This window comes from Rattus norvegicus, chromosome 18 (assembly GCF_036323735.1).
Source record: "Rattus norvegicus strain BN/NHsdMcwi chromosome 18, GRCr8, whole genome shotgun sequence".
NCBI lineage: Eukaryota > Metazoa > Chordata > Mammalia > Rodentia > Muridae > Rattus > Rattus norvegicus.
The window spans coordinates 84,620,401-84,645,419 of record NC_086036.1 but is presented as its reverse complement, the minus strand read 5'-3'; the positions used below and the strand labels follow the sequence as shown (position 1 = coordinate 84,645,419).

The following is a 25,019-nucleotide window of genomic DNA, read 5'->3' as shown; positions in this document are numbered from 1 at the left end:
CTACCAGTTATCGAGGGGCACTCCGGTGCCAGACCTAGTGCGGGATAAAAGACAGCATTTTTTATAATTTTACAAGCAACAATATATTTAAATATTCATATGTACATTCACTTTTTGAAAAAAAAATGAGGTGTAAATGTTACTAGTCACAATTATGACTAGCCATGGGCAATACATAGTTACTATGTTATATTGTGTTTACATGAAGGTATAATTTATATATACAGTCAAACAATTAAATGCTAGAACAAACATCTGGGAATCATGAAAGAAAATATACAGAATGTGAGAGCAAAATCTTGCCTCATCAATGGCAGGATTTTGTCAATATGTTGTTATAAATGTTTATTTATACAATAACAAATTTGAAATGTATGAACTGTCCAAACATAAACACAAATAAATTACAGTTGTCACAGATTTCATCCCTCGAGAACTTTTTATTCATATATTTCATTGTATAAAATATTTCTGCAATATATCATGTAAATGTTCACATTCCTACCTGTGCATAACAGAAATGAGTAACATATAAATCTCACAGATTTTCAAATGAGAATTGACCTCAATAATGTACCTGCCTCTATCTACCTTCTAAGTCAAACATTGATTTCAACCTTGTGCTCATTGTAGGCACAAGAGCAACGGAGACATGGTCATTCTATCAATCTTCCCTTGTACAAGAATTCAGACCTTGAAGTCACCTTTTTTTTTAGTGCTGCTTTCCCAGGCCTCAGCACATCTAGGTTCAGTTGTGCATTGATGTGCTTCATCTGCTCCACACAGTTTTCTATGAGATCAGCTGAAAGAAAAAGGCTTCAACTGTCAAGGGGCCATTCCATTTCTGAAGACATTAAGGCTGCAAGTACTCAAGTCACTGAAAACCCATTCGAATATATGATGAAAGAATGGTGATTTAAAGAGGAAAAAGAGCACCATACCCTTTGTTTTCATTTCCTAGTAAGAGAGTTTCCATATCTATGTATTTTATAGCTTATACGCTTTATTTTAGCAGCAAATAATTAGTTGAGTGGATAAGCTTTGTGCTTTCACCTTTCTTTCACCTCTCAGACTTGTATTCTCTGATGTCTAGAAGGAAAATCATGACCCTGTAGTGTGAAAATTTATATAAAAATACTGCTTATTTGATACTGTAGTCTTTACCATACCATAAAAACTATGCTTGTATACTGTGTGTAAAATATGCTTGTGTATACTAATGATTATAAAGCTTAACAATAGGATACAGCTTGAAATTTCTTTATGTTTTTATTCTCTAGAATAATAATAATCATTACATGCAAATAGAAACACACAATCTATAAGTATCATCATCTTTATATTATTTATTGACTGATATTTTGGTGTTAAGATTCAATACAGGGTCCTGTGCTTCCTAGGTACTATATTCCCAGCCTATTCATTTATTTTAAAGGAATGAATGTGGGTGGGAGAGACTACTCTGTGGTTAAGATAAACTAACTAACTCTTGCAGAGAATCAGTTTCCAATACCCATGTCAGGTGCCTCACAACAGCCTATAACTCCAGGTTAGGGATCCAGTGTCCTTTTCTGTCCTCCATAAGCAATTCTTCTCACATGCACATACTCACAAATACACAGACATACACACACATAATTAAAAATAAAATAAATCTTAAAAATAAAAAATAATTAAAAGTAATAATTTCAGTATTGCTATATAGAAAAAACTTTTTAAATGTCATTGAAATTTTACTATAATTTCTTTACATTTTTAGTTCAAAGGAAATTAAACAAGCAGTAGAAAATATGATTAGCAAGATGCCAATAAACATTTGATGGTGATCTCACATTTCAACGCATGCCTCTGCGCTCTTCTGCTGACAGCCAGAAGTGACATCAGAGCATTTGCAGCAACTCTTTTCAGGACGTCTTTGGAGGAGATTCCTTCATAGCACTGTAGAGAAGGCAGAGAAACTGCTCAGAAAAAAACTCCATCTAGTAAAACTTCTATGAACCAAAGTATGTTTAAATAAGAGGCATATTAAGGATTGTGTGAAACAACAAAACTAAAAACAAAAACAAAAAACCACCGCTATAATTTAATAAATTATTACCAACTATGAACATTCTACAGAGAAAAGCCTAAATAGAAATTATCCCAAATGCTTGAATTACCCTAGATCCCTAGAACAAACGAAACTCAAGACGGATGATCAAAATGTGAATGCTTCACTCCTTCTTTAAATGAGGAAAAAGAATACCCTTGGCAGGGAAGGGAGAGGCAAAGATTAAAACAGAGACTGAAGGAACACCCATTCAGAGCCTGCCCCACATGTGGCCTATACATATACAGCCACCCAATTAGACAAGATGGATGAAGCAAAGAAGTGCAGACCGACAGGAGCCGGATGTAGATCGCTCCTGAGAGACACAGCCAGAATACAGCAAATATAGAGGCGAATGCCAGCAGCAAACCACTGAACTGAGAATAGGTCCCCTATTGAAGGAATCAGAGAAAGAACTGGAAGAGCTTGAAGGGGCTCGAGACCCCAAAAGTACAACAATGCCAAGCAACCAGAGCTTCCAGGGACTAAGCCACTACCTAAAGACTATACATGGACTGACCCTGGACTCTGACCCCATAGGTAGCAATGAATATCCTAGTAAGAGCACCAGTGGAAGGGGAAGCCCTGGGTCCTGCTAAGACTGAACCCACAGTGAACTAGTCTATGGGGAAAGGGCGGCAATGGGGGGAGGGTTGGGAGGGGAACACTCATAAGGAAGGGGAGGGGGGAGGGGGATGTTTGCCCGGAAACCGGGAAAGGGAATAACACTCGAAATGTATATAAGAAATACTCAAGTTAATAAAAAAAAAAAAAAAGAAATTATCCATATGGAAGAAAATTAAAATTATTCTCAAAGTCTCTCTATGGGGGAGGGGGTATAGATTAATACACAGCAAGAAAGTAAGAAGTGACCAAGGGATTGGGGGACAATAAATTCTAGAGTAGGAACCAGTAGGACACAAGTTCAATAAAGAAGAAAATGAGAAAAACAGAGGAATAAGAGGCAATGCAGAGGGAGAAGAAAGAGGAGGAATAAATAACACTAAGGATATTTCAAAATGACATAGGGAATCATATTAGTTCATATTTACCTAAAATTACATATATTTATGCATATGTATATACATAGACATTCAGTTTAAATGGAGTTATGACACAGAATAAAAATGGTGTTATAGACTACCTAAAGAAAACCCCAGTTCCAACTACAAGAAATTCTGCTTGAGTTGTTAGTTGGAGCAGTCCAAAAGACCCCGAACACAATATATTCTCTATCTGTTGTCCTTTCTTGCCCCCCTTGAATGTAAGACCCTATCGCACTTCAGTCACAGGACTTCCAGGAAACAGGATGAAACTGACCTGAAAGTCTTCTCCCCAAGAACTTTCTTTCCTTTGTGCACCAATGTGCTGTGCAAGTTGCACCTCTTTCTTCCACCCTTTCATCTCCCTAACACTAGATAGAAAAGAAAAGAAGGATAGAGGAGAAAGAGGGTGACATTATTGTTAGACTACTTCCTGCTGATGAGAGGTGTCAAGTTCCTTGGGGCAAGACTGATCTCCACCCTCAGGATATCTAATTTTTTCCTTCTTGGTTCTTCTTTGAGCATGACTACTTAACAAACCACTGGAAACAGCACACAACCAACAACCCAAAGCACCTTTCAGGGCCCTAGCATCTATAGACCTTCTGAAAAGTCCCCCAGAACTCCAAATACCACACAACAGCAGAAACTATCTGCATCTGGCAAAATCACACCCCTGCTAGAGCGTGAGGCAAATCATAGCTGCTGTGGACAATCAAATCCCATATTCCACAAGTGGGATTAAAATGAAAACATATTCTTATAGTATTTCTGTGTTTTAAAGAAACCAAAATTCTCAATATACCTCTAACTAGCTGTGACACCAAGAAATACACATTGGCTGGACTAGAAAGATTTCCACAGTGCTGTAATAGTGGCGCTTTTATCATAGGCATAGCCAACATTGTCTAATTGTCCTTGAGGCACTCAAAAGAAGGAAATTCATGCCTGATATTGTAAACAAGTTACTTGTGGTTGGAGAGGTCATAGATTCAAGATTAGAACCTCCTATTACCATTTTTCTAAACCAGTATAAATTCTAACTGTATTCCAAATGCATATCCTCATACCTAAGTGTAGCTTTCACCCCTTATTAAAGAAGTTTTATTTTTGTATCAGGTGGAGAATATTACAGAATATATGTCTAATAATGGTCACTGGGAGGAGGAGCCTGAAAGGGGGGCAGTGAGCAGGATACAAAGTGAATAATTAACAATTACTTTTAAAATAGTGTACATATGTACACACACATATATATATATATATAAATATACAACATATACATGTATGCACACACATATGTGGAGTTAACCTATAACAGGGGCAACAGTGATGCTATTAGACACTACAGACTAGCAAATAAAAGTCCAGTGCCAGGAATGTATTTTCTCATTTGAAGTTGTTAGTCTTATATTTTTGGTTGTGAGCCTAGCCTTTAACAGCTAAGCCATCTCTTAGCCCAAATGCTTGAATTACCATAGATGCCTAGAACAAATGAAACTCAAGACGGATTATCAAAATGTGAATGCTTCACTCCTTCTTTAAAAGGGGAATAAGAATACCCTTGGCAGGGAATAGAGAGGCAAAGATTAAAACAGACACAAAAGGAACACCCATTGAGAGCCTGCCCCACATGTGGCCCATTCATATACAGCCATCCAATTAGACAAGATGGATGAAGCAAAGAAGTGCAGGCCGACAGGAGCCGGATGTAGATCGCTCCTGAGAGACACAGCCAGAATACAGCAAATACAGAGGCGAATGCCAGCAGCAAACCACTGAACTGAGAATAGGACCCCCGTTGAAGGAATCAGAGAAAGAACTGGAAGAGCTTGAAGGGGCTCGAGACCCCATAGGTACAACAATGCCAAGCAACCAGAGCTTCCAGGGACTAAGCCACTACCTAAAGACTATACATGGACTGACCCTGGACTCTGACCTCATAGGTAGCAATGAATATCCTAGTAAGAGCACCAGTGGAAGGGGAAGCCCTGGGTCCTGCTAAGACTGAACCCCCAGTGAACTAGATTGTTGGGCGGAGGGCGGCAAGGGGGGGAGGATGGGGAGGGGAACACCCATAAAGAAGGGGAGGGGGGGGATGTTTGCCCGGAAACCGGGAAAGGAATAACAATTGAAATGTAAATAAGAAATACCCAATTTAATAAAAAAAAAAAAGTTGTTAGTCAGTAAGATGATGGCAACACATACTCATGCCATTTGGAAGGTTCATCACTACTGACTAGCTTTCACAGTGCTGAAGTGTGAGATGCATCATCAGTCTTGCTGAGCTGTGAATCTTGTGATCTACAATGATCTACAATGCCGCAGATAATTCCACTGATACAACAGTGCCAACAATGTCACAGGAAAAACTAAGCCACTTTAGTTTTTGGATTTGGAATCAAGACAGCAGGGGCAGCATCCAGTTTTAAGATTTATTTAATGTACATGTGTGTACATCTAAGTGCATTATTGTGTATCACATGCAACCAATGGAGGCCACTCCGAAGACAGCATGGATCCCCTGGAACAGGAGTTATAGGCAGTTATGAGCTACCATATGGATGCTGGGAGCCAAACCCAGGTTCTCTGCAAGAATTATAAGTGCTCTGTCCTAGTGTCTAGTTCTTCACTGGAAAAAGCTGAAAGGATGTATGTAAGAAAGTTATCTATAAGGGGTTGGGGATTTAGCTCAGTGGTAGAGCGCTTGCCTAGCAAGCGCAAGGCCCTGGGTTCGGTCCCAAGCTCCGAAAAAAAGAAAAAGAAAAAAAAAGAAAAAAAAAAAAGAAAGTTATCTATAGGGAAGCTCTGGTCTCATCAAAATAAACAGCTCTTAGAGGAGACCAAGCTCTGCAGTAAACAACATTTGCAGACAGATGACAAAATGTAGGAGACCTTCTGTTAGGATTCTTAGTGATGCTGAGAAAACAACCAGATTTTGTAAAACAGGAAAAAAAAATTACTCCAAGGTATCCTATAAAGCATCCTTTAACTGGAGCAGAAAGTATCTCTTGTCTTTTTGCTATTGCTTTTAATTAAATTTCTGGTAGTATACAAAAGAATGGGTTTGATTATAACATTTCTACAATATTACTCTATTACTCTCCCCTCCCGCTCTTACTGGCACTGTTCTACCTAGAAGCAGCATGCCCTTCTGACTTTATGACATAAATTCTACTATCTCCTCATTTCCCTTTCAGTTTTGCCTGTCTACCAGCCTTCTCTGCATCTCAACACAGTCAAGACTGATGCTAAAAATGTACAAGTAGTCATGCCATAAATACCTTCTTGAGGACAACATTCACAAACCAAGGGGAGAGAAAAATCTCTAAATTCAAAGCAAAAAAGGGACCACCACATATCAGATGGCACAACCAACCATGTAAATTACATCTAGCTGATTTGCGAATCCCTCATATAGAATTCTATCACTTTTCCACATTTCAGAAAGAAGATTAAAATCAAGAAATTAAAGGACCCCCTACCTATCTCTGGGTCTTGATGTTTGAGGCTTGCTTGAACTCTCGATTCTCTTGCTGCTACATGCTGAGTGCTGAGATTCAGGTGCCTATCATCATAACCAGTGTGTGTCATGTTGGACACAGATCCTACAAACTCATGCATGTTTATGCACGCACTCTACCAACAAAGCTATATTCTCAGAAAGCTCCTGCCCCATCCTATAATGTCATATGCTGAAATGTCTGAGGCAGGAAGATTACAATTTTAAGGTTAGCCTACATTATACAGGGTGAATTCAAGGCAAGCTTGAGCAACTTAAAATTTATGTCAAAATCAAAGGTAAAACAAAGGATCTAGGGATACAGCTTAGGAATAGAGTGTTTTCCTAGCATGCAAGAAGTCCTGAGTTCAATCTCTAATCACCACCCCCATACGAACACACACACACACACACACACACACACACACACACACACACACACACACAGTCACATATACAAGGACAAACAGATACATACTCATTCACACACATACACTCATATGAACATACACAAACACTCACACAGACACACATAGGTAGCTACAGAGTGCTAGTAATACAACTAATTGTAAAAGAAATACTTGATCTATTATAATTTTCTACTATATGCTTACTCAATCAAAATGGTCATTGACTCCTTAATAAAAATGTTTGAAAAAATTTAAATTGATGAATAATGAAAGGGAATTCATTTAAAGATACATAAAGTCTAAAAAAATTTCAAGAAATCACACACCTGAAGAATTGTTTCATTAAGTCGCTCTGAAGATCTAAGGCTTCCCTGAGTTCCATCAAGAAGGAAGGCCACTGTTGGGGTCTGACATGCATTTGTTTTATCCTTGTCCTGGACACGTCTCTTTTCTTCCTCAGCCAAGAGAACAGACAGGAACTGGAGGCTGGCAATACTAAGGGCAGGACACTTGACTGAGAGGCCCACACATCTGCACAGTGTATCTACAAGGAGAATGATTTCAGATGTATATGTTTGACAACTTCTTCAAAATTAAAGAGGAAAATAATCAGATTTGTATTTGTAATTAAATTTATAGCATTCTTATTTTTAAAGATGCAAAGCTATCAATATATACATGAATAAAAAGTTTTAAAGTCAGTATTAAGGCAACATACTGAGTTATGAAATCTACTTAAGTTTTCATTACATGAGTTTTTCAGTATATATACATGATACATGGAGACAAGATGTGGATAACTACTTTGAGCTAACATTTAAAGTTTTGAGAATTTTTAACTTCTGAATTTTTACTTCAGTACTAAGAAAATGTTAGCCTGAGTTTACAGGTATGGCTAAGGTATGGCTTAGCACTTGTCTAACATGTATATAGCCCATATAGAAACCTATTTTATATGCTTCCTAAAAATGTACTTTAAAAATAATTAAATAAAATTAAAATTAAAAAGACTAATAAATATTATACCTATGTAAAGCCCTGCTATGTTAAAGTTTATGAGAAGACTATTTTAAAAAATCAAAACTTATTTATTTAAAAATAGTCACTTGCTTATTTTAATGGGAAATAGAAAATATAAAAATAACCACATTATTGGTATTTCTGGGCTATAAAAAATGTCTTCAGAAAAGATAATGCTTTAGAATTTTCCATCTTGATATTGCTTGCATATGAGATTCCATATATCCACATTTAACACAGAATGGAGATATAGCAAATAACAGAAATGACCGACTTCTTTGGGAACAAATATAAATCTAATTGTTTTATAATCTTAATATATATATTTTCATGAAAAAACAGACTTTTCTTACTTAGCTTTTGACACACTGAAATTTATTGCTGCTTTTTAAATTGCAATTTGGGAGAAAGAAGGCTCATCCGGAGTAGTGAAAATTCTCAAGTCAAGTATCCTGAAATTATTTCCTATACCATGCCATACTTATGTGGAGAATTTACACATTTAGCTGACAATAAAGATTATCTTATTTTTATTAGGTGAGACACCCCAATCCTTTAAGATCTACTTACCAGTCACTGCCTCCCAGTGCTTGGCAAGAGCTGAGGTAAGAGGAACAAGGGAGACAGCACCAGCCTTCCTCAGTAGTGTGGCCAGAAGGTCAAATAAATGTGTCCATGTGCGGTGAAAAGCCAACACTAACTGTACATCTGTAAATTAATCAAAATGCTACAAGTTATTAACAAGAAGAGAACCTTCAAACATTAACAACTTACCATTATACTTTATTAGATCCACATAGAAAAAGGTATATACACTTGCTAAAAAAAAAAAAAAAAAAAAAAAAAAAAAAAAGGCAGTGTAAAGGATCTACTTCAGCAAATAGTGCCATATCACAATATGTCACTGAGGAAAGCCAGGACAGGAACACAAACAGGGGAGGAACCAAGAAGCAGGGACTGATACAGAGGCCATGAAAGAGTCCTGCTTGTGGTTTAATCCTCATGGCTTGTTCAGACTGCTTCCCTGTAGCATCCAGGACTACCTGTCCATTACTAGCACAGCCCACCATGAACTGAGTCCTCCACTGGCCAATCTGATGGGGGTGTTCTCTCAATTGAGGTTTCTCTTCCAAAAGACCCCACCCTGCATCAAGTTGACATAAACTCTAGCCTGCACAATTATCCAAGTCACTACAATTAACTTCTTACTTCTTTTTCTACTGCTACTTAAAGGTATGTCCCTTTACCCTTCTACAAAGTCATGCAAGCCATGCTTTCATTAGAATATTTTCAATAACAATCAGAAAGTACGATACAGTAAATACAAACTACAATTTCTGAACTGCACAGTAGGCATATTATAAAACATAACCGTGGCTACTTCTGTGAAACAAACTTTCCTCTTATTTTCTTTATTCCCTCTAGCAGCTTTGTGCAGAGACGAAAAGGAAAGCACGATATGCTGAGGTCAAGGCAGAAGAGAAAGAAAATTTTCTTTGAAGAGCCAAACAGAGAATTACCCCACAAAGAAAACTACACTACAAAGCAGACTGAGCACTGCTGCCTTTGTGGACCCCTTGTTAGAGAAGTTAACCTTCCATAGTAAGGACGTTGTGTAGAGGGAAGTTGGACAGCACTGGCTATCTCTGAAGTCTCTCTGGCCATATCTCTGCAGTTCTGTCACCTTTCATCAAACTTCATGGACGTAAGCAAGGGGACATTGTCCAGGTGTTCCTTAGCACCAGTGAGTTCCTTGGAGAGAACTCCTACCAAGTATTCAGGCCACAACCAGTCCCAGTGCTCCTCAGCTGTCTTGTTGCTAATCTCACTGAGAAGCACTTTAGGTGTTTCCTGATTGCCAATCCCTATGATATGCTGTGTACTCACATGTATTACATGCATATTTGCATGACCCCTTTAAAATACCACAGAAAAGTCTACTCATTTCATTCAATATAGGCTTAAGAATGATAAAATATTTAACTTGGAAGATAAATTTCAAAAGCTATTAACATTTAAATGTATTATCATATTTACTAAATATTTTAATTAAATTTATTTGCTTATATATAAAGTATTGAATTATATACTTGAACTAGCAAATCATATAAATATGTAATATGTATAGATATCTAATATATTTCTAAAAGTATATAGGAGAAACAATAAAAAAAATCTACAAGGCCACAACAGTCACACACTGTTTTCAAGTGACTGCTAGATCGAGCAATTATCATCATCATAGTACTGTAGACAAATATTGTAGTGCCTTGCACACCCATGAACTCAATGTCAGTGTTGGTCAAGTAATAGCTACAAAACCAAACATAAGAAATTACTAAATAAGAATTTATGAGATACAACTGAGCTCTGTTAGACCACACATCACACTAATATCTACCTCATGCCCTTCTCACAAGATCAATCTATATTGTTGTTGAGACTGCAGTCTAACCTACTAAGCTTCATTAAATTGTTGCTAACCTGAAGAGAATTTCCAAGCAGGAAAATACTGCAACTCAAACAGAAAAGTAATTTTAACATTGATATGAGCAATACTGTGGTCTGGCACTGCTCATGACCAGAGCATCTTTCACTTTCACACCTCAATGGCAACGCAAATCCAAACAATTCAAAGGATCTTAAATGCTCATATTATATGCTGAACTGGCTTATACCTGCAACTTCCATTTGGCCTTACCATATACATAAAAACAGTACTCCAAGCTCATTACAGACTGTAACTTGTTTCAACTGAAACATGGAGGAGAGTTCTGAATATGTATGTATGTATGTGTGTATATATATGTATATATACATACACAGACACACACACACACACACACACACACATATATATGCCCTAAGTTTCTCCTGATGCCATTTCAGGTCATTCTAATTATAAAACACATGATCAAAACTTCTCAAAATACTGACAGCAGAGGGGATAAAACAAAACAAAAACTTTGAACACAGGACCCAGACTCTCTGAGCTGGATCTAACCTGAAAGCCTTCTCTCTGAGGAATACATTTCATGGTAGAAACAGGCATCATTCTAGCTTCCAAAGGAGGGAAGCAACTGAGAGTCCTAATTAACTAAAGTAAGATGTCTATGAACAACAACAATGACTAACATGGCACAATAACTCTAAGCGTGCAGGAGCGGCACCGATACCTTGTTGGTAACCAACCACTCTCTAATGGATTTCCTTCACAAGAAGAAAATGATACCTAGTCCTCTTAGCTCTAGCCAACTATCCAGGGGTAGCAAAGTCACGGATCTCATAGAAAACCTACAAATGCCAATGCACTAATACAATGCACTAACCACACCCTAATAATTGATATTATACTCACAGTAAGTATAGGTCTCACCCCTCCTCAAAAAAAAAAGTCTCTTTGCTAGAGATGATAATCATTACAGAAAGCCACAACCAATCAAAATTGATAGACCAAAAGATTGTGTGGAGCCTAGTCCTACCTGATACATGACCATACAACCCCTGCCCCTAAGGCTCAGGGATCATTGCAGAACTAGACGGAAAGATTGTCAACAGGACGTTTGTTGTAAGATTTTATCTCCCAGAAATGTCAGAGAAGATGCAACCATGAAGTCTCACAACTGCCTAAGCAAGAGCTGAGCAGGATCATTCTAATAGACATGCTACCACTGACGGGGAAAATCTCATAGGGCCTCAAACACAGACAAAGAATTAAAAGCAAATAAGGAATTCTGATAGTAGGAAAAATAGTCTGTCTCTTCGTCAGGGAAGAAACCTCAAACTGGTTATCTAATACTAGTGGTCTACCCGGAAATCATATAAAGATGTGACATTCAATGAACTAAAAAGGTTTTTTTTTGGGGGGGGGGGTAGGGGGAGGGAGGAACAAGTCAAGAAATTGAAGCCATGAATTTGAGAGAAAGTGGGGGATGGAGACAAGGGAAGAGTTGGAGGGAAAAAAGGAAGGAAGGAAATTTGATTGTGTTCATTTTTTTCTTTTTATTTCTTCTTCTCACATATTTCTACCATGTATTACACCTGACCAGTTTTCCTTCCCTCCTATCTTCTCATTCCCTCCACACCATCTCTCATCTCCTCCTCTACTTCTCTTCTGTTTCCCTTCAGAAAAGAGCAGGGATATCACCATAAGTTACAATAAGACTAGGCACATACCCTCATATCAAGACTGGATGAGGCAACCTAATAGGAAAAGAGAATCCCCAAGTCAGGTAAAAAAGTCAGAGATATTCCCCGCTACTACTATAAGGAATTCCACAAGAAAACCAAGCTACACTCCCATAACAAATATGCAGCCCTAAGTCAGACCTATATGGGCTTCCTGATTATAGGTTCAGTCTCTGTGAGTCCCTATGAGCCCTGGTTAGGTGATTCTGTGGGTCATGTTATTGCTGCATCCTTGACCCCTCTGGGTCCTCCAGTCCTTCCTCCCCCTTTTCTGCACAATTCCCCAAGCTCTACCTAATGTTTTGCTGTGGGTCTCTGTATCTGTTCCTATCAGTTGCTAGATGACTCCTCTCTAATAAGGATGATGCTAGGGTCTGGTCAACTAGTAGAGAAGAATGATTAGCAATCATTTCACTGATTCCCTTTGTGGCATGGAGCTCAAGTTGGACCAGCCTTTGGTTGGCCACTCCCACAAGTTCTGTACCACCTTTATACCAGCACATTTTGTGAGCACAAAAATTGTAGATTGAAGGTTTTATTGCTGGTTTGGTGTCTCAATCCCTTCACTGGAAGGTTTGCCTAGATATACAAGATGGCTGGTTCAGGGTCAACATCCCCATTAGTAAAAATCTTTGTCACCCTTGTAGATCTCAGGGAGTTTCCATTACATTAGCTGCTTCCCTGGTCCCCAAATTGCTGCCCAGTTCCAGTAGCTCTCCCAGTACTCTTTCCCCTCTATCCCTGAGGATAGCTCAGTGGTTAAGAGCACTGACTGTTCTTCCTAAGGACCTGGGTTCAATTCCCAGCACCCGCATGGCAGCTAACAACCATCTGCTACTCATGTATGAGAGGATCCATTAACCTCCATGGGCACCAGGCATGAATGTGGTATAGATATACATGCAGACAAAACACCCACACACATAAATGCATTTTAATTTAAACAAACAAACAAATAAGTAAACAAACTTACCCAATACATCTTTGGTACACACAATGAGAACTCGGATGACATTAGTGATAAGAGGTTTCAAGAGCTCATCTTGTGTCACAAGTTTAGGATCTACCAACAGACAGGACTTCAAAAGCTGGAACAAAGAGGATAGGTACTCCAAAAAAAAGGAAGTCTATTTGCAAAAAGAGATAGAATATGGTAAACAGATTTCATAAAACATCTATCTAGGTGGCATCATAGTAATTTGCTTTTCCATGTGTTATACAAAATCGTTTCTTTATAAAATGTATTCAGTAAGATACTAAAAAAGCACTCATCATAAATTGTATGCTATAAACTTAATATGCAACAGGCAATAGTTTCCAATATTAAAAGCATATCAGTAATGGTCACATTAGCACTATTAAGTATACCACAAGTAAACAACACAGTATTTTCAAAGGTGATTTCCATACTTCATTTAAAGTATTTGTATTTTTAAAATAGGTAACTTGTGAAACCAATATCCCAGAAGCAGCAGAGAGGGTATTTAAAGTCAAAATAAACCAATTTGCAAAGAAAGATCTGATTATAAAAATAATCCTCAAAGTGCAAAAGTATGGGGGAAAAGACATCAAGCCTAATAAGCCTAGGTAATGTTATCAATAAAATGTATTTTGCTTCTAGTTATCCTTCAATATAAAAATAATATTTTGTAGGTCCATTAGAATTCTGCACTAAAGTCATCTGGCCCTGGGCTTTTTTTGGTTGGGAGGTTTTTAATGACATCTTTTATTTCCTTAGGGAACATGGGCCTGTTCAGATAGTTTACCTACTCTTGGTTTAACTTTGGTATGTGGTATCTGTCTAGAAAATCATCCACTTCCTCTAGATTTTCTAGTTTTGTTCAATATAAGCTTTTGTTCTAGGATCTGACTTTTTTTTTTAATTTCCTCAGTTTCTGTTATTATGTCTCCCTTTTCATTTCTGATTCTGTTAATTTGCACTCTGTCTCTGGGCCCTTTAGATAGTTTGGCTAGGGGTTTATCTATCTTGTCGATTTTCTCAAAGAATCTGCTTTTGGTTTTGTTGATTCTTTGTATCATTCTCCTTGTTTCTATTTGGTTGATTTAGGCCCTGAGTTTGACTATTTCCTGTGATCTACTCCATTTGGGTGTGCTTGCTTCTTTTTGTTCTAGCGCTCTCAGGTGTGCTGCTAAGCTGCTGGTGTAGGACTTCTCCAATTTCGTTACCAGGGGACTTGGTGCTATGAATTTTCCTCTTAGTACTGCTTTCATTCTGTCCCATAAGGATGCTGTGTCATCCTTTTCATTGAATTCCAGGAAGTCTTTAATGTCTTTCTTTATTTCTTCCTTGACCAGGTTATCATTGAGTAGAGAGTTGTTCAGTTTCCATGGGTATGTGAGGTTTTGGTTGCTATTGAAGTCTAGCTTTAGTTTGTGGTGATCTGTGGTGATGGGATGCATGGGATTATTTCAATCTTCTTGTATCTCTTGAGGTTTGTTTTGTGACCAATTATATGGTCAATTTTGGAGATGGTACCATGAGAAATGTTGAGAAAAAGGTATATTCTTTTGTAAAAAAATCTTTGATTCTCTTCATCTGCTGCCCTATTAAAGCTAAATAAAGTTTAATCTCTGGATACTAGAAATACTATTATAAATAAACCAGCCTGGTTTACAGAGTGAGTTCCATGTCTACACAGAGAAACCTGTCTCAAAAAATAAAAGAAAAAAGAAAAACAAGGAAACAAATAATACACTAATCTAACAACTTCAACCTAGGTAAAAATAAGACACTCCAGAGACATCCTAAAATCATAGTATAAGTGGGTTACGCCAGCGTCCCTTTATAAAGTACTGCTCCAAGGAATTAAACATTTATAAGTGATTAATGATGGAGTTAGGGGAAGTATTCAGTATTCTTTCCTCCAATCCCCGTCTCTTATACTAATTTTAAGTAACCTAGTTCAAAAAGCACATAACACCACACATATAATGAGAGATTTCCATCTTTTCTGTGGATGGATCTCCTTAGCAGACTTTGCTGTTTGGCCCTTAAGGCAAAAGACCCCTGACACAAGTGAGAGGCAGATCCAAGATGCTTACCTGAGCCTGAGTATGTTCAACAGCAGATGATAAAGACAGTGGGGTCTTGAGTTCCTGGACGCACATTTCTAGGAGGGAGGCATCCATAGTGCTGTCAAGGATAAAGGACACCCCATAGATAGTTACTATGCTTCTTACTAAAGACAAAACACCATAATGTTACGTTACCATATAACCCTGAATATAAATAGAGAGAAAGGGCTTTTCTAAGTAAAAACAAAAACAACAACAACAACAACAAAAACCTGTTTAAGGTTTCCCAGAGTACTTCAGAAAACAGGAATATATTGTTAGGTAAGTGTTAAAACAAAGAATTCTAAAGAGTGAAGTATCATAGTTAGCGTCAGCTGTTAATCTGGCACACCTGAACAGAAGAAACCACAGTTCAGGAATTGCCTCCATCATACTGTCCTGAGGGTATGTCTGTGGAGCATGCTCTTAGTTGCTAATTGATGTGAGTGGGCCTAGCCCCAAGTGGGAGGGACTAACCCTGGACAAGTGGATCTAGGTGGAGGAAGAGAGCTGCACAAGCTAGAGGGAGCAAGCCAGTGGCAGCACTCCTCCGTGGGCTCTGCTTCAGTTCCTGGCTCAGCTTAGCTCAGCTTCTCTTGATGATGAAGAAAACCTGTAAACCAAACCAAATAAGCCCTTTCCTCCTCTAAGTTGCTTTTGATTAGTGTTTATTACTACAACAGAAAACCTAAGGCAGAAATGTAGGGTTGATTTTTTTTCTTCAGTTCTATCTTCAAATCCCAAAAGAAAGAGAAGGCAGTACGGTTTAGCAAAGAGAAAAAAAAAATATTTCAGACAGCACTTTTTGAAAGTAAGAAGAGAGAATGGCAGAGAAATAGACATATGCATATGGTTAAAAGAATGCTGGGAGAGAAGAGCTAGTGTCAGGAAGAGAGACATCACACTCAGCACACAGAAGGAGTATCTGCACCCTAGACTTCCTCAAGCTTCCCCTTTAAGCTGGGGCCAACAATATCCTGTAGAGGACAAAGCAACACCAGGCAAGGAATAAACTGTAACCTTAGACGGGCCTGAGCACAACCGCTAAGGCTTTGCTGCTATGTAAATACCATCATCAGAGGCTCATTAATATTAGGAAAATGAAAAACTAAAACAAGTCATTGTTTCCATAAATTCTACCATAACATTTTTAATGAATTTAGTTTCCCATAACAAAATACATATGAATGAAATTCAACAGTGATTTTCAACTTGGGGTCATTATTCTGATGTGGCTGCTAGAGAGAGGAATCCTCAAACTCCTTCCTGTCCATCACAAAGAGTAAACAAGTGGAATATACTGCACTCCGTGACTATGATAGAAGGCATAAGGTTCAGAACCATCTCAACTTTTAAAACTTAAGAAAAAAAATCTTTCTGTGCTTAACAATCAAGCTAAGAAGCTGATACATGTATATTAACATAACAGAGGGAGGAAATAACAACAGCAACATCTGTGAAGCCAAGGACGGCAAAAGCAAAAGCCTGGAATTTAAGGGTATAAGAACAGAAGAGAACATACGTGAGGAACATACATCTTGTATTCATCATCGCTATGCCCTTATCTCTTACCTACAGAGGAGTTCTATGAGATGAGCTTGTTGAAAAGCATTTGCAGCATCTCTTGGAGTAACTGCCAAGAGGTTGTCTAAGAGGCTACACACTGCTGACAGCAGAGACGGAGTAACAAACACACACTGCCTGTGCAGGGAAGCAGACGGCGATGAGTCACGCGGTCGCACAGGTCTGACTTCAGGTTGACCTGTTATTTACAAAGAGCATAAAAAATTATTCCATCTATCAGGAGGTTATTAACAAAATTTACAAGTTTTCACAACATAAGAAATCTCCTTAAGATGATGAGAAGGGTGGCTTAATTCTTGTAACTGCATGGTTTACTGTAACCTTACTGAACACCCGCTGTTTTGTTTCCCCCTGTGAGTGTACATGTGCACATTACAGAAGCACACAACATGCAATTCCACATACATACATGCATGCATACATAAATACATGCATATGTCTTGAGAGAGGGTACTAAGAGCCAAGGTTAGGATACAAACTTTTTCTCCAAAAATTCTAAGTAACAGAATGTTTCCAACTTTCAAATACTTTTGGGTTTTAGAAAAGCAGTAAGGTCTAGTGAACTATCCTTCAACACCTCCAATGCGAGCTCAGATAGCATCAGAACTACACTGGTAGTGCAGCATGCACACAATCGTAACAGGGTAAATCCAGCAGTAAACAGCTCATTTGCTCGGTTTTATGTCTATTTGAAGAAGTTTTAGGATTGCTAGTTGCAAAAGATGAACTAACATTATGACTTGAACGTTTGTTTGCCTGTAGTTTTCTTTGCTTGCCATTAACTCTGAGGAGGAAAGTTCATGAATTACTTACTAAATGAACTTGTTTGTATTCACATTACTTTCACATTTTGTCAGTTTAATTCATTTTTCTTTTCCTTTGTAGCACATGAAACATAAACTATGGTTATAAAAATCTAACTAAGCCAAGCATGTGTATAGTATACAGATATACAGTAAAAGAAAACAAACATGAAAGCAATGAAATAATAATAAAGGGGGGAAGTAAAAAAAATGCATGTATGTCCTCGTTGTTATAAAAGAAAATATGAAGTGTAGTTATCTGAGTGAGTAGCTTTCAGAGAGGGCTCCAGAACCCATGGAACTAGAATAACAGTGGTAGTGAACTGCTACTCGGGTACTAGAAATTAAATTCAGGTACCTCTAGAAGAGCAAACAGTACTCTTAACCACTGAATCATCTCTCAAAAAGTAGAAATCTGCAAATACTATATAGTGTGAGGTATATATTTTTAGTGCATTGTGTGTGTGACATATTGTGATGCAGTGGACCATGCCACCAGACAGAAAACCAGGTAAGGTTGAGCAGATTCAGGAACTCAGGCATTTCTCATAATTGAGAAGAGTAGGTGTTTAAATCTACCTCTGACCAGGTTTCTGTCATGGAACATGTGACTACAACACACCATTGAAAGGACTGTGACAATCAGTCATGTAGAGACAACACCTGAAGTCCTTCTATACGCAGATGAGATGTTAATCTCAGACCAAGCCAATAAAAAGCATCTGCTTCTAGATCCCAACCCAATCCCAAATGTTTGTAAGGTCCCATCCACAAGAAAAAAGTGCCTGAGTTACTTCACCAAAGACAACTAGTTTGAGAATGCCTGTCTTGTTAAGCTCTAACACTCCAGGTAAGAGTTTTCACTCCAGAAGCTTTCACTACCGGACCTCGACCCAGCCCAATCAGCTGGGTGCATGTGACCAAAGCCACTTCCTGTTCAGTGACTCTGACCTTGGCCTCTAGCTACCTGCTGTGTCTCATCACCTGCTACCAGCAGAAGAGATCCTGCAGCCTACCTTGCTCTGGCTTTCCCTTGGAGAGCTGTAACCATTGAGTCCTTTGGGCTATGCCTGAACCCCGTGAGACTTTTTGCTCCTGCAGGCTATTCCCCACCAGCTGTACCCCATTACAACCAGTAATGTATATGTGGGAATTATATACAGATGTGGAGGCCAGAGTCTAAACTGGGTGTTCCCCTTTTTATTGCTTTCCATCTATCTTATGGTCTGAAACAGAGTCGGTTGGTCAGTCTTTCTCTCTCTCTCTCTCTCTCTCTCTCTCTCTCTCTCTCTCTCTCTCTCTCTCTCTCAACACGAACATCACCAAAGCAACTAGATGGACTACTCAGTGAAGCTCAGTTATCTGCCTGTTTCTGCCCTCGGCACTGGCATGAAAAGCATGTGTCACGACAACCAACTTTCCACATGGATGCTAAAGGATTACAGAGCAAACACTGTGCCCACTGAACCCTCTCCCTAACCCAATCAGATGCTTTCTTATTGATATTTTGGGGTAATTCTGATGTACCAATTTGAAGATACCCTCCTTGATTTTTCAACACCTGAATAGTTCATTACAGTAGATATTTACTTGTAAACACCCTCCTGCTTATGGGAATCTGGGTATGTGATATATTTCCTAATTGCAAATATTTCATTAAATAATCATGTGCATGTATACTTTTATGCTTTTAGGGATGAGTTATATGAAAATTGCTATCTGTAAGATAAATGCATTTATAGAGTCATTAGATATTGCCAAGTTCCCTTCCAAAAATGTTACACTAATTGCATTCCCTCTTACAATTTATAAAAGTGTTGTTTTCCATAGTCTTGCCAAGAGGATGCACTGCCAGTGCTTTTTAATAGCTGGCAATTTAATTTAATAGCTAAGAACGAGGGTCATGGTGTAGCACTAATTTGTATGCATCTGATAATATGGGTTCCTCATGTCGTTTGTGCCTGTTTGTCTCATGTCCCTGCTCACTTTTACAAGTTGTCAGTCCTATTCCTTCTTAAGAATTAAGTGTGCTAAATGCTTAGACAGCATTTCCTGTAAGCAATGTTCCACATAGTTATGCTACTTTGTCAAGCAATCTCTTCACTTTATGATCTTTTCTGCTTCATAAGTCGTTTTTATTGTTGTTAGTTAAATGTAAATGTGTCCTTCTTATTGAATTTTGACTCTGACATGAGATTAGAGTCTTCAATGTGGTTTTATAAGCATCCATCCATGTGTCCTTCTAGTATTCATTAATTTCACTTTTTACTTTGGAGCCCAGATGATTCTGCGTAAGATGTGCTCTTGTGTCAAATGGCTGGCCAGTTTTCATTATTATCTATCAAAAGACCTACGGCTTATCCAGAGACCTGAGGTGACACTTTAATCATTATGGATACATTCTCACTTCTATTTATTTTTCATTGCTGGTAATAAAAAAGATTCAATATTATTTTTTAATCAGTTATTATATCCAAGTAGCATTTTCCTGGCTACTTCTGTATACTCATTCTTCATTTTGTTTTGTTTTAAGGGTGAATACAATTTTCCTACTACAAAGAAATCTGATGTTATTTTGACTGGACACTAATTTATAGATTAACTTATAGAAATTAACATTTTACATATTTTTGATATTAGCTATGCTATCTAAAAATAATGTATTTTTAAATGTTTGTTCACATCTATTTTGTGGGCTGAATTTTAAAGTTAAATTATTAATAATAATTGTGGTTTTTCTTCTATAATTATTGCAGGTAAGATGGCTCAGCAGGCCTAGGTTGCAGCCAAACCTAACTTCAATCCTTGTGACTTTTTTACTATTTAATAAAATTGTTTAAAGATTTGTAAGCATACAACATAGAGGTTGAATTAAGTATTTTTTATAATTAAATCTTTTTTATTAACTAACATAAATTACCAAGGTGGAAACCTGTTTGTGAAATTATTATAATACAGTAATGAAAATTCAATGAAGCAAACTTTTTTGTAAGAATATCTTCTGTACATCAGTGTTCACATTTAACTTCCTTTAGGAAGTATTATTTCTTTTAGGTCAGAAATTTAGTGCTAACAAATAAGGCCAACATATTCTCTAGGATTCAAAGATGAGTTGTAAACTCCAATATAAATACAACTTAAAGTAGAGTTGGTTGTGGTCCAAAGACAAAAAGTAAAACATACTGGATTTATAAAAGTGCACTGCAGGGATGGAGAATTGATATAAAAATTTTTCTGTGTGGGTATAGCATGAAAATGGCCCTAGGTTCAGTCCTTATCTGCAGGAAAATAAATAAAAATATATTTCAGGTTGCTTGTGTGGATTTCTAAAAACAAAAACACCAATAGATTTTGTTTCAAATGACTGCACATCCTTATAGAATACATGTTAACTACAATTTCTTCACATCCAAGTCACGTACTATTAAGTGCTTCCCAAAAGAGGATTAAAATGTGGAGTCATATGCAGTGGTTATTTACTGAAATACTAAGTAAGGAGCCATGTGGCGATCAGACTTATTATTATTGTTGTTGTTGTTTATTTATTTATTTACAATCCAGACACTGACCCCCAACAGTTCACCCCGTTCTTCCTTCCCCATCTCTGAGAGGATGCTCCCTCCGCACCAGACAGCCCCTCTCCCTGAGCCCTCAGCTCTCTCCAGGGTTAAGTGCATCTTCTCCCACTGAAGCCAGACCAGGCAGTTCTCTGTTCTCTATGTGTCAGGGGCCTCTCAACAGTTCCTGTGTGCTGCCTGGTTGGTGGCTCAGTGTCGGGAAGCTCCCAGGGGTCCGGCTAAACAACTTCCCTAAAGAATGATTTATTTAAGTGGCTATTAGCCCAAATGCTTGAATTACCCTAGATGCACAGACACATGAAACTCAAGAAGGATGACCAAAATGCGAACACTTCACTCCTTCTTTAAAAGGGGAACAAGAATACCCTTGGGAGAGAATAGGGAGGCAAAGATTAAAACAGAGAATGAAGGAACACCCATTCAGAGCCTGCCCCACATGTGGCCCATACATATACAGCCACCCAATTAGACAAGATGGATGAAGCAAAGAAGTGCAGGCCGACAGGAGCCGGATGTAGATCGCTCCTGAGAGACACAGCCAGAATACAGCAAATACATAGGCGAATGCCAGCAGCAAACCACTGAACTGAGAATGGGACCCCCGTTGAAAGAATCAGAGAAAGGGCTGAAAGAGCTTGAAGGGGCTCGAGACCCCATATGAACAACAATGCCAAGCAACCAGAGCTTCCAGGGACTAAGCCACTATCCAAAGACTATACATGGACTGACCCTGGACTCTGACCTCATAGGTAGCAATGAGTAGCCTAGTAAGAGCACCAGTGGAAGGGGAAGCCCTTGGTCCTGCCAAGACTGAACCCCCAGTGAATGTGATTGTTGGGGGGAGGGTGGTAATGGAGGGAGGATGGGGAGGGGAACACCAATATAGGAGGGGAGGGAGAGGGGCTAGGGGGATGTTGGCTGTGAAACCAGGAATGGGAATAACAATAGAAATGTAAATAAGGAAAACTCAAGTTAATAAAGATGGAAAAAAACGCAAAAAAAAGAATGATTTAAATTATTTATTTTTTAAAGTATTAAATGTGGGGGTACACCTGAGTGCAGGTGCCCTGTGAGGTCCCCTGAAGCAGTGACTGCAGTTATCAATTGGCAGCTCAGCATGGGAGTTGAGAAACTAACTTGGTACCTCTGCAAGAGCAGCAGCACTCTTATCTGCTGAGCCATCTGTCTCTCTAGCCTCTCATACTTTTACCTCCCTTTCCATCTTTTATTAAAGCAAAATATCTTCCTAAAAGAAAATAACTTAAGTGGGCTCAGGGGAGAGAGCAACGGGTAACGTACTTGCTCTATCTTGAGAGTTCAGATGCTCATCACCCATGAAAAGCTGGGTATGGCAACAAACATCTGAGATCCTAGTCCTGGGAATTAACAGCCAGTGAGCTCCAAATTCAGTAAGAAACCTCATCTCAAAAAAATGGAATGGAGAGGGGAGCTGGGCATATAATCTCACCTCAGTCTTTGAGCAAATGGCAACTGCTAGCTGCTGAAAAAGTGACAATTTTCTCTAAGATTGTAGTTTCTGATGAGCTAAGCATGCTCAGTGAAGATAACAAATACAAAAGAAATGTTTGAACAGCATATTTCATCTTTTAAAGTTCTATGGGGGTAAATGCCTTTAATCCCAGCACTTGAGAAGCAGAGATAGGCAGATAGACCTCTATGAGTTCCAGGGCAGCCAGGTCTACAAAGGAAGTTCAAAATAGCCAGAGCTACACAATGAGACCCTATCGAAACAATATAAAGGAACACAAAGGTTGGGGGATGAGAACGAGGGGGGAGATCTGGAAAGAATTGAGAGAATGGAATGAATATGCTCAAAATAAATACAAAACTAAAAATTCTGAAAGAACTTATAAAGTATAAGCAAGACCTTTGCACTGTGGGTTATTCAGAGAAACACTCTGTACGGAGTATTCCCTGATTATAGAATGCATCATCATCATAGCAGTGTTTGGCTATCTCCAATGAAAGAAAATTGTGCCCAATGCTCCTTAAAGAGAAAAATGAAAGATGCTCAAAAACCTTAAAGCATGGAGCTCAAACAGACATGGTACAAGGGAAGTATGTAGCTAGTATAGGACATACAAGGGAAGTATGTAGCTAGTATAGGACGCACAAGGGAAGAACACCTGTCCATGTTTAGAATATTTAGAAGTTTTCTATGAAACATTCATGAGGAAGTAAATGCTAGTCATACTGTTTTTATCCAGAAGTAATAATCCTTTGGAAATCTTAGTTTTACAATTTTCTGTGCTGCTAAAAAATTAAAGGGAGGATGATTGGGAAAGGCTTGTAATATCAACCCCTGGACATACCACATACCACAGACCACAGGGAGGGAGGGAGGGAGAGAAGGAGGGAAGATAAAGAGGGGAAGAGAGAAAGAGAGACAGAGACAGGGAAAGGGAAAACTAAAAGAATAAATAAATAAAAACCTTTATATACAAAAAAGAATACCTTGTGTCACAAACTGGTCAAGGGCTGCTGGTTCAGGAAGAAGTGTTGATGGCAGCAGGGGCTGAATCTCAGCACTGACCACCGAAGCCGCCACCTGTGAACCAGGTAGGTTCTCATTAATGTTGTAACATGGAAACAAACAGCAGGTATACAGACTATTAAGGAAGCCAGTTTTAAATTAATTTTGCCAGCTAACATAACTATAAAATACTTTAAATCTTGAGTTAGTCTTCCAACACTGACATTTTCTCTGACCTCTTATAGGAACTGCTATAATGTCCATAAATCAGTAACTCAAAAGAGCCAAGTTTTGATCAGAAGCCCAAGTAGGATTTAAGTTTCTGATATAAACTGGACTCTGGTCAGTTCGAGGATGGCGAGCATGACTCTGGCAGCCCTACTTTTCTCTCCCATCCCCTTGCCTTGCTACAAACCACTAGATTACATACCTAAAGCTAGCCACCAAATCTATTCGCTTGCTTGGTCACTTACCCCTCCTGAGGTTGACTACCAAAGTCCAACCATTAAAGTACTGAAGTCAAACACCTCCTTTGTCTCACCTAAATAACATGCCCAATTAAAACCAAGCACCTCATCTTAACATGGCAGTCCTTTGTCAAGTGGAACAAATATCGCTGCCCCTCTTCCTTGTTTCCTTCTCTTTCCTCACGCTCTATCTCCTGTCTTAGTCTCTTATTCCTTGGCCTGTCCCACTGAAGAATCATGCTCAGAACTTGCTCTTGGGTGTACAATGCCAATACCTTTCCTTTCATAAGCAATCTACAGCTCTCATTGCCCAAATGACAGAGTGTTTAAGATACATACTTATTCATAAAAAATTTATTGGTTTTGAGATTTTTACATTAGATATACATGTTAGCTATATGAGTGGTTTGCCACCACGTATGAATGTTTACCACCTATGTGCCTAGTGTACATGGAGAACAGAAGGTGGCCCCTGGAACTGGAATACACTGAACCTCAATCGTTTGAAAAATCAATAAATGCTATTAACTGCTCAGCCAACTCTCCAACACCCATGTTTGTTTAGTTTGTTTCTGATGTTTCAAATTGCACAATTAAGTTTTAATAATGCCTATAATAATCACTGTAAGTGTTGGAGACATGGATAACACAGAATGTAAAAGCACTTGCTGTTCTTCCAGAGGACCCACGTCCAATCTTCAGTACCCATTTGGCTGCTCACAACCTCTGCATCACAACCATTCCCAGGAGACCTGATGCCCTATTC

General features: G+C 38.4%; 1 protein-coding gene across 9 annotated transcripts in view; it reads right to left on the bottom strand.

Annotated features, from left to right (window-relative positions):
• The window catches only part of Rttn (rotatin), a 177,267-nt gene that overhangs the window by 27,660 nt on the left and 124,588 nt on the right, over nucleotides 1-25,019 (bottom strand). For 7 of the 9 annotated variants that reach the window (XM_039096615.2, XM_039096617.2, XM_063277155.1 and 4 more), the window contains 8 exons: nucleotides 23,768-23,861; nucleotides 16,900-17,089; nucleotides 15,316-15,406; nucleotides 13,226-13,379; nucleotides 8,635-8,772; nucleotides 7,371-7,588; nucleotides 1,833-1,938; nucleotides 705-802 (listed from right to left, as the gene is read on the bottom strand). In XM_039096615.2, coding sequence (XP_038952543.1) covers nucleotides 705-802; nucleotides 1,833-1,938; nucleotides 7,371-7,588; nucleotides 8,635-8,772; nucleotides 13,226-13,379; nucleotides 15,316-15,406; nucleotides 16,900-17,089; nucleotides 23,768-23,861 — 1,089 coding nt within the window. Of the gene's footprint in view, nucleotides 1-704; nucleotides 803-1,832; nucleotides 1,939-7,370; nucleotides 7,589-8,634; nucleotides 8,773-13,225; nucleotides 13,380-15,315; nucleotides 15,407-16,899; nucleotides 17,090-22,344; nucleotides 22,360-23,767; nucleotides 23,862-25,019 lie in introns of all 9 variants that reach the window. The other 2 variants (NM_001170436.2, XM_039096616.2) reach the window with 2 other exon arrangements.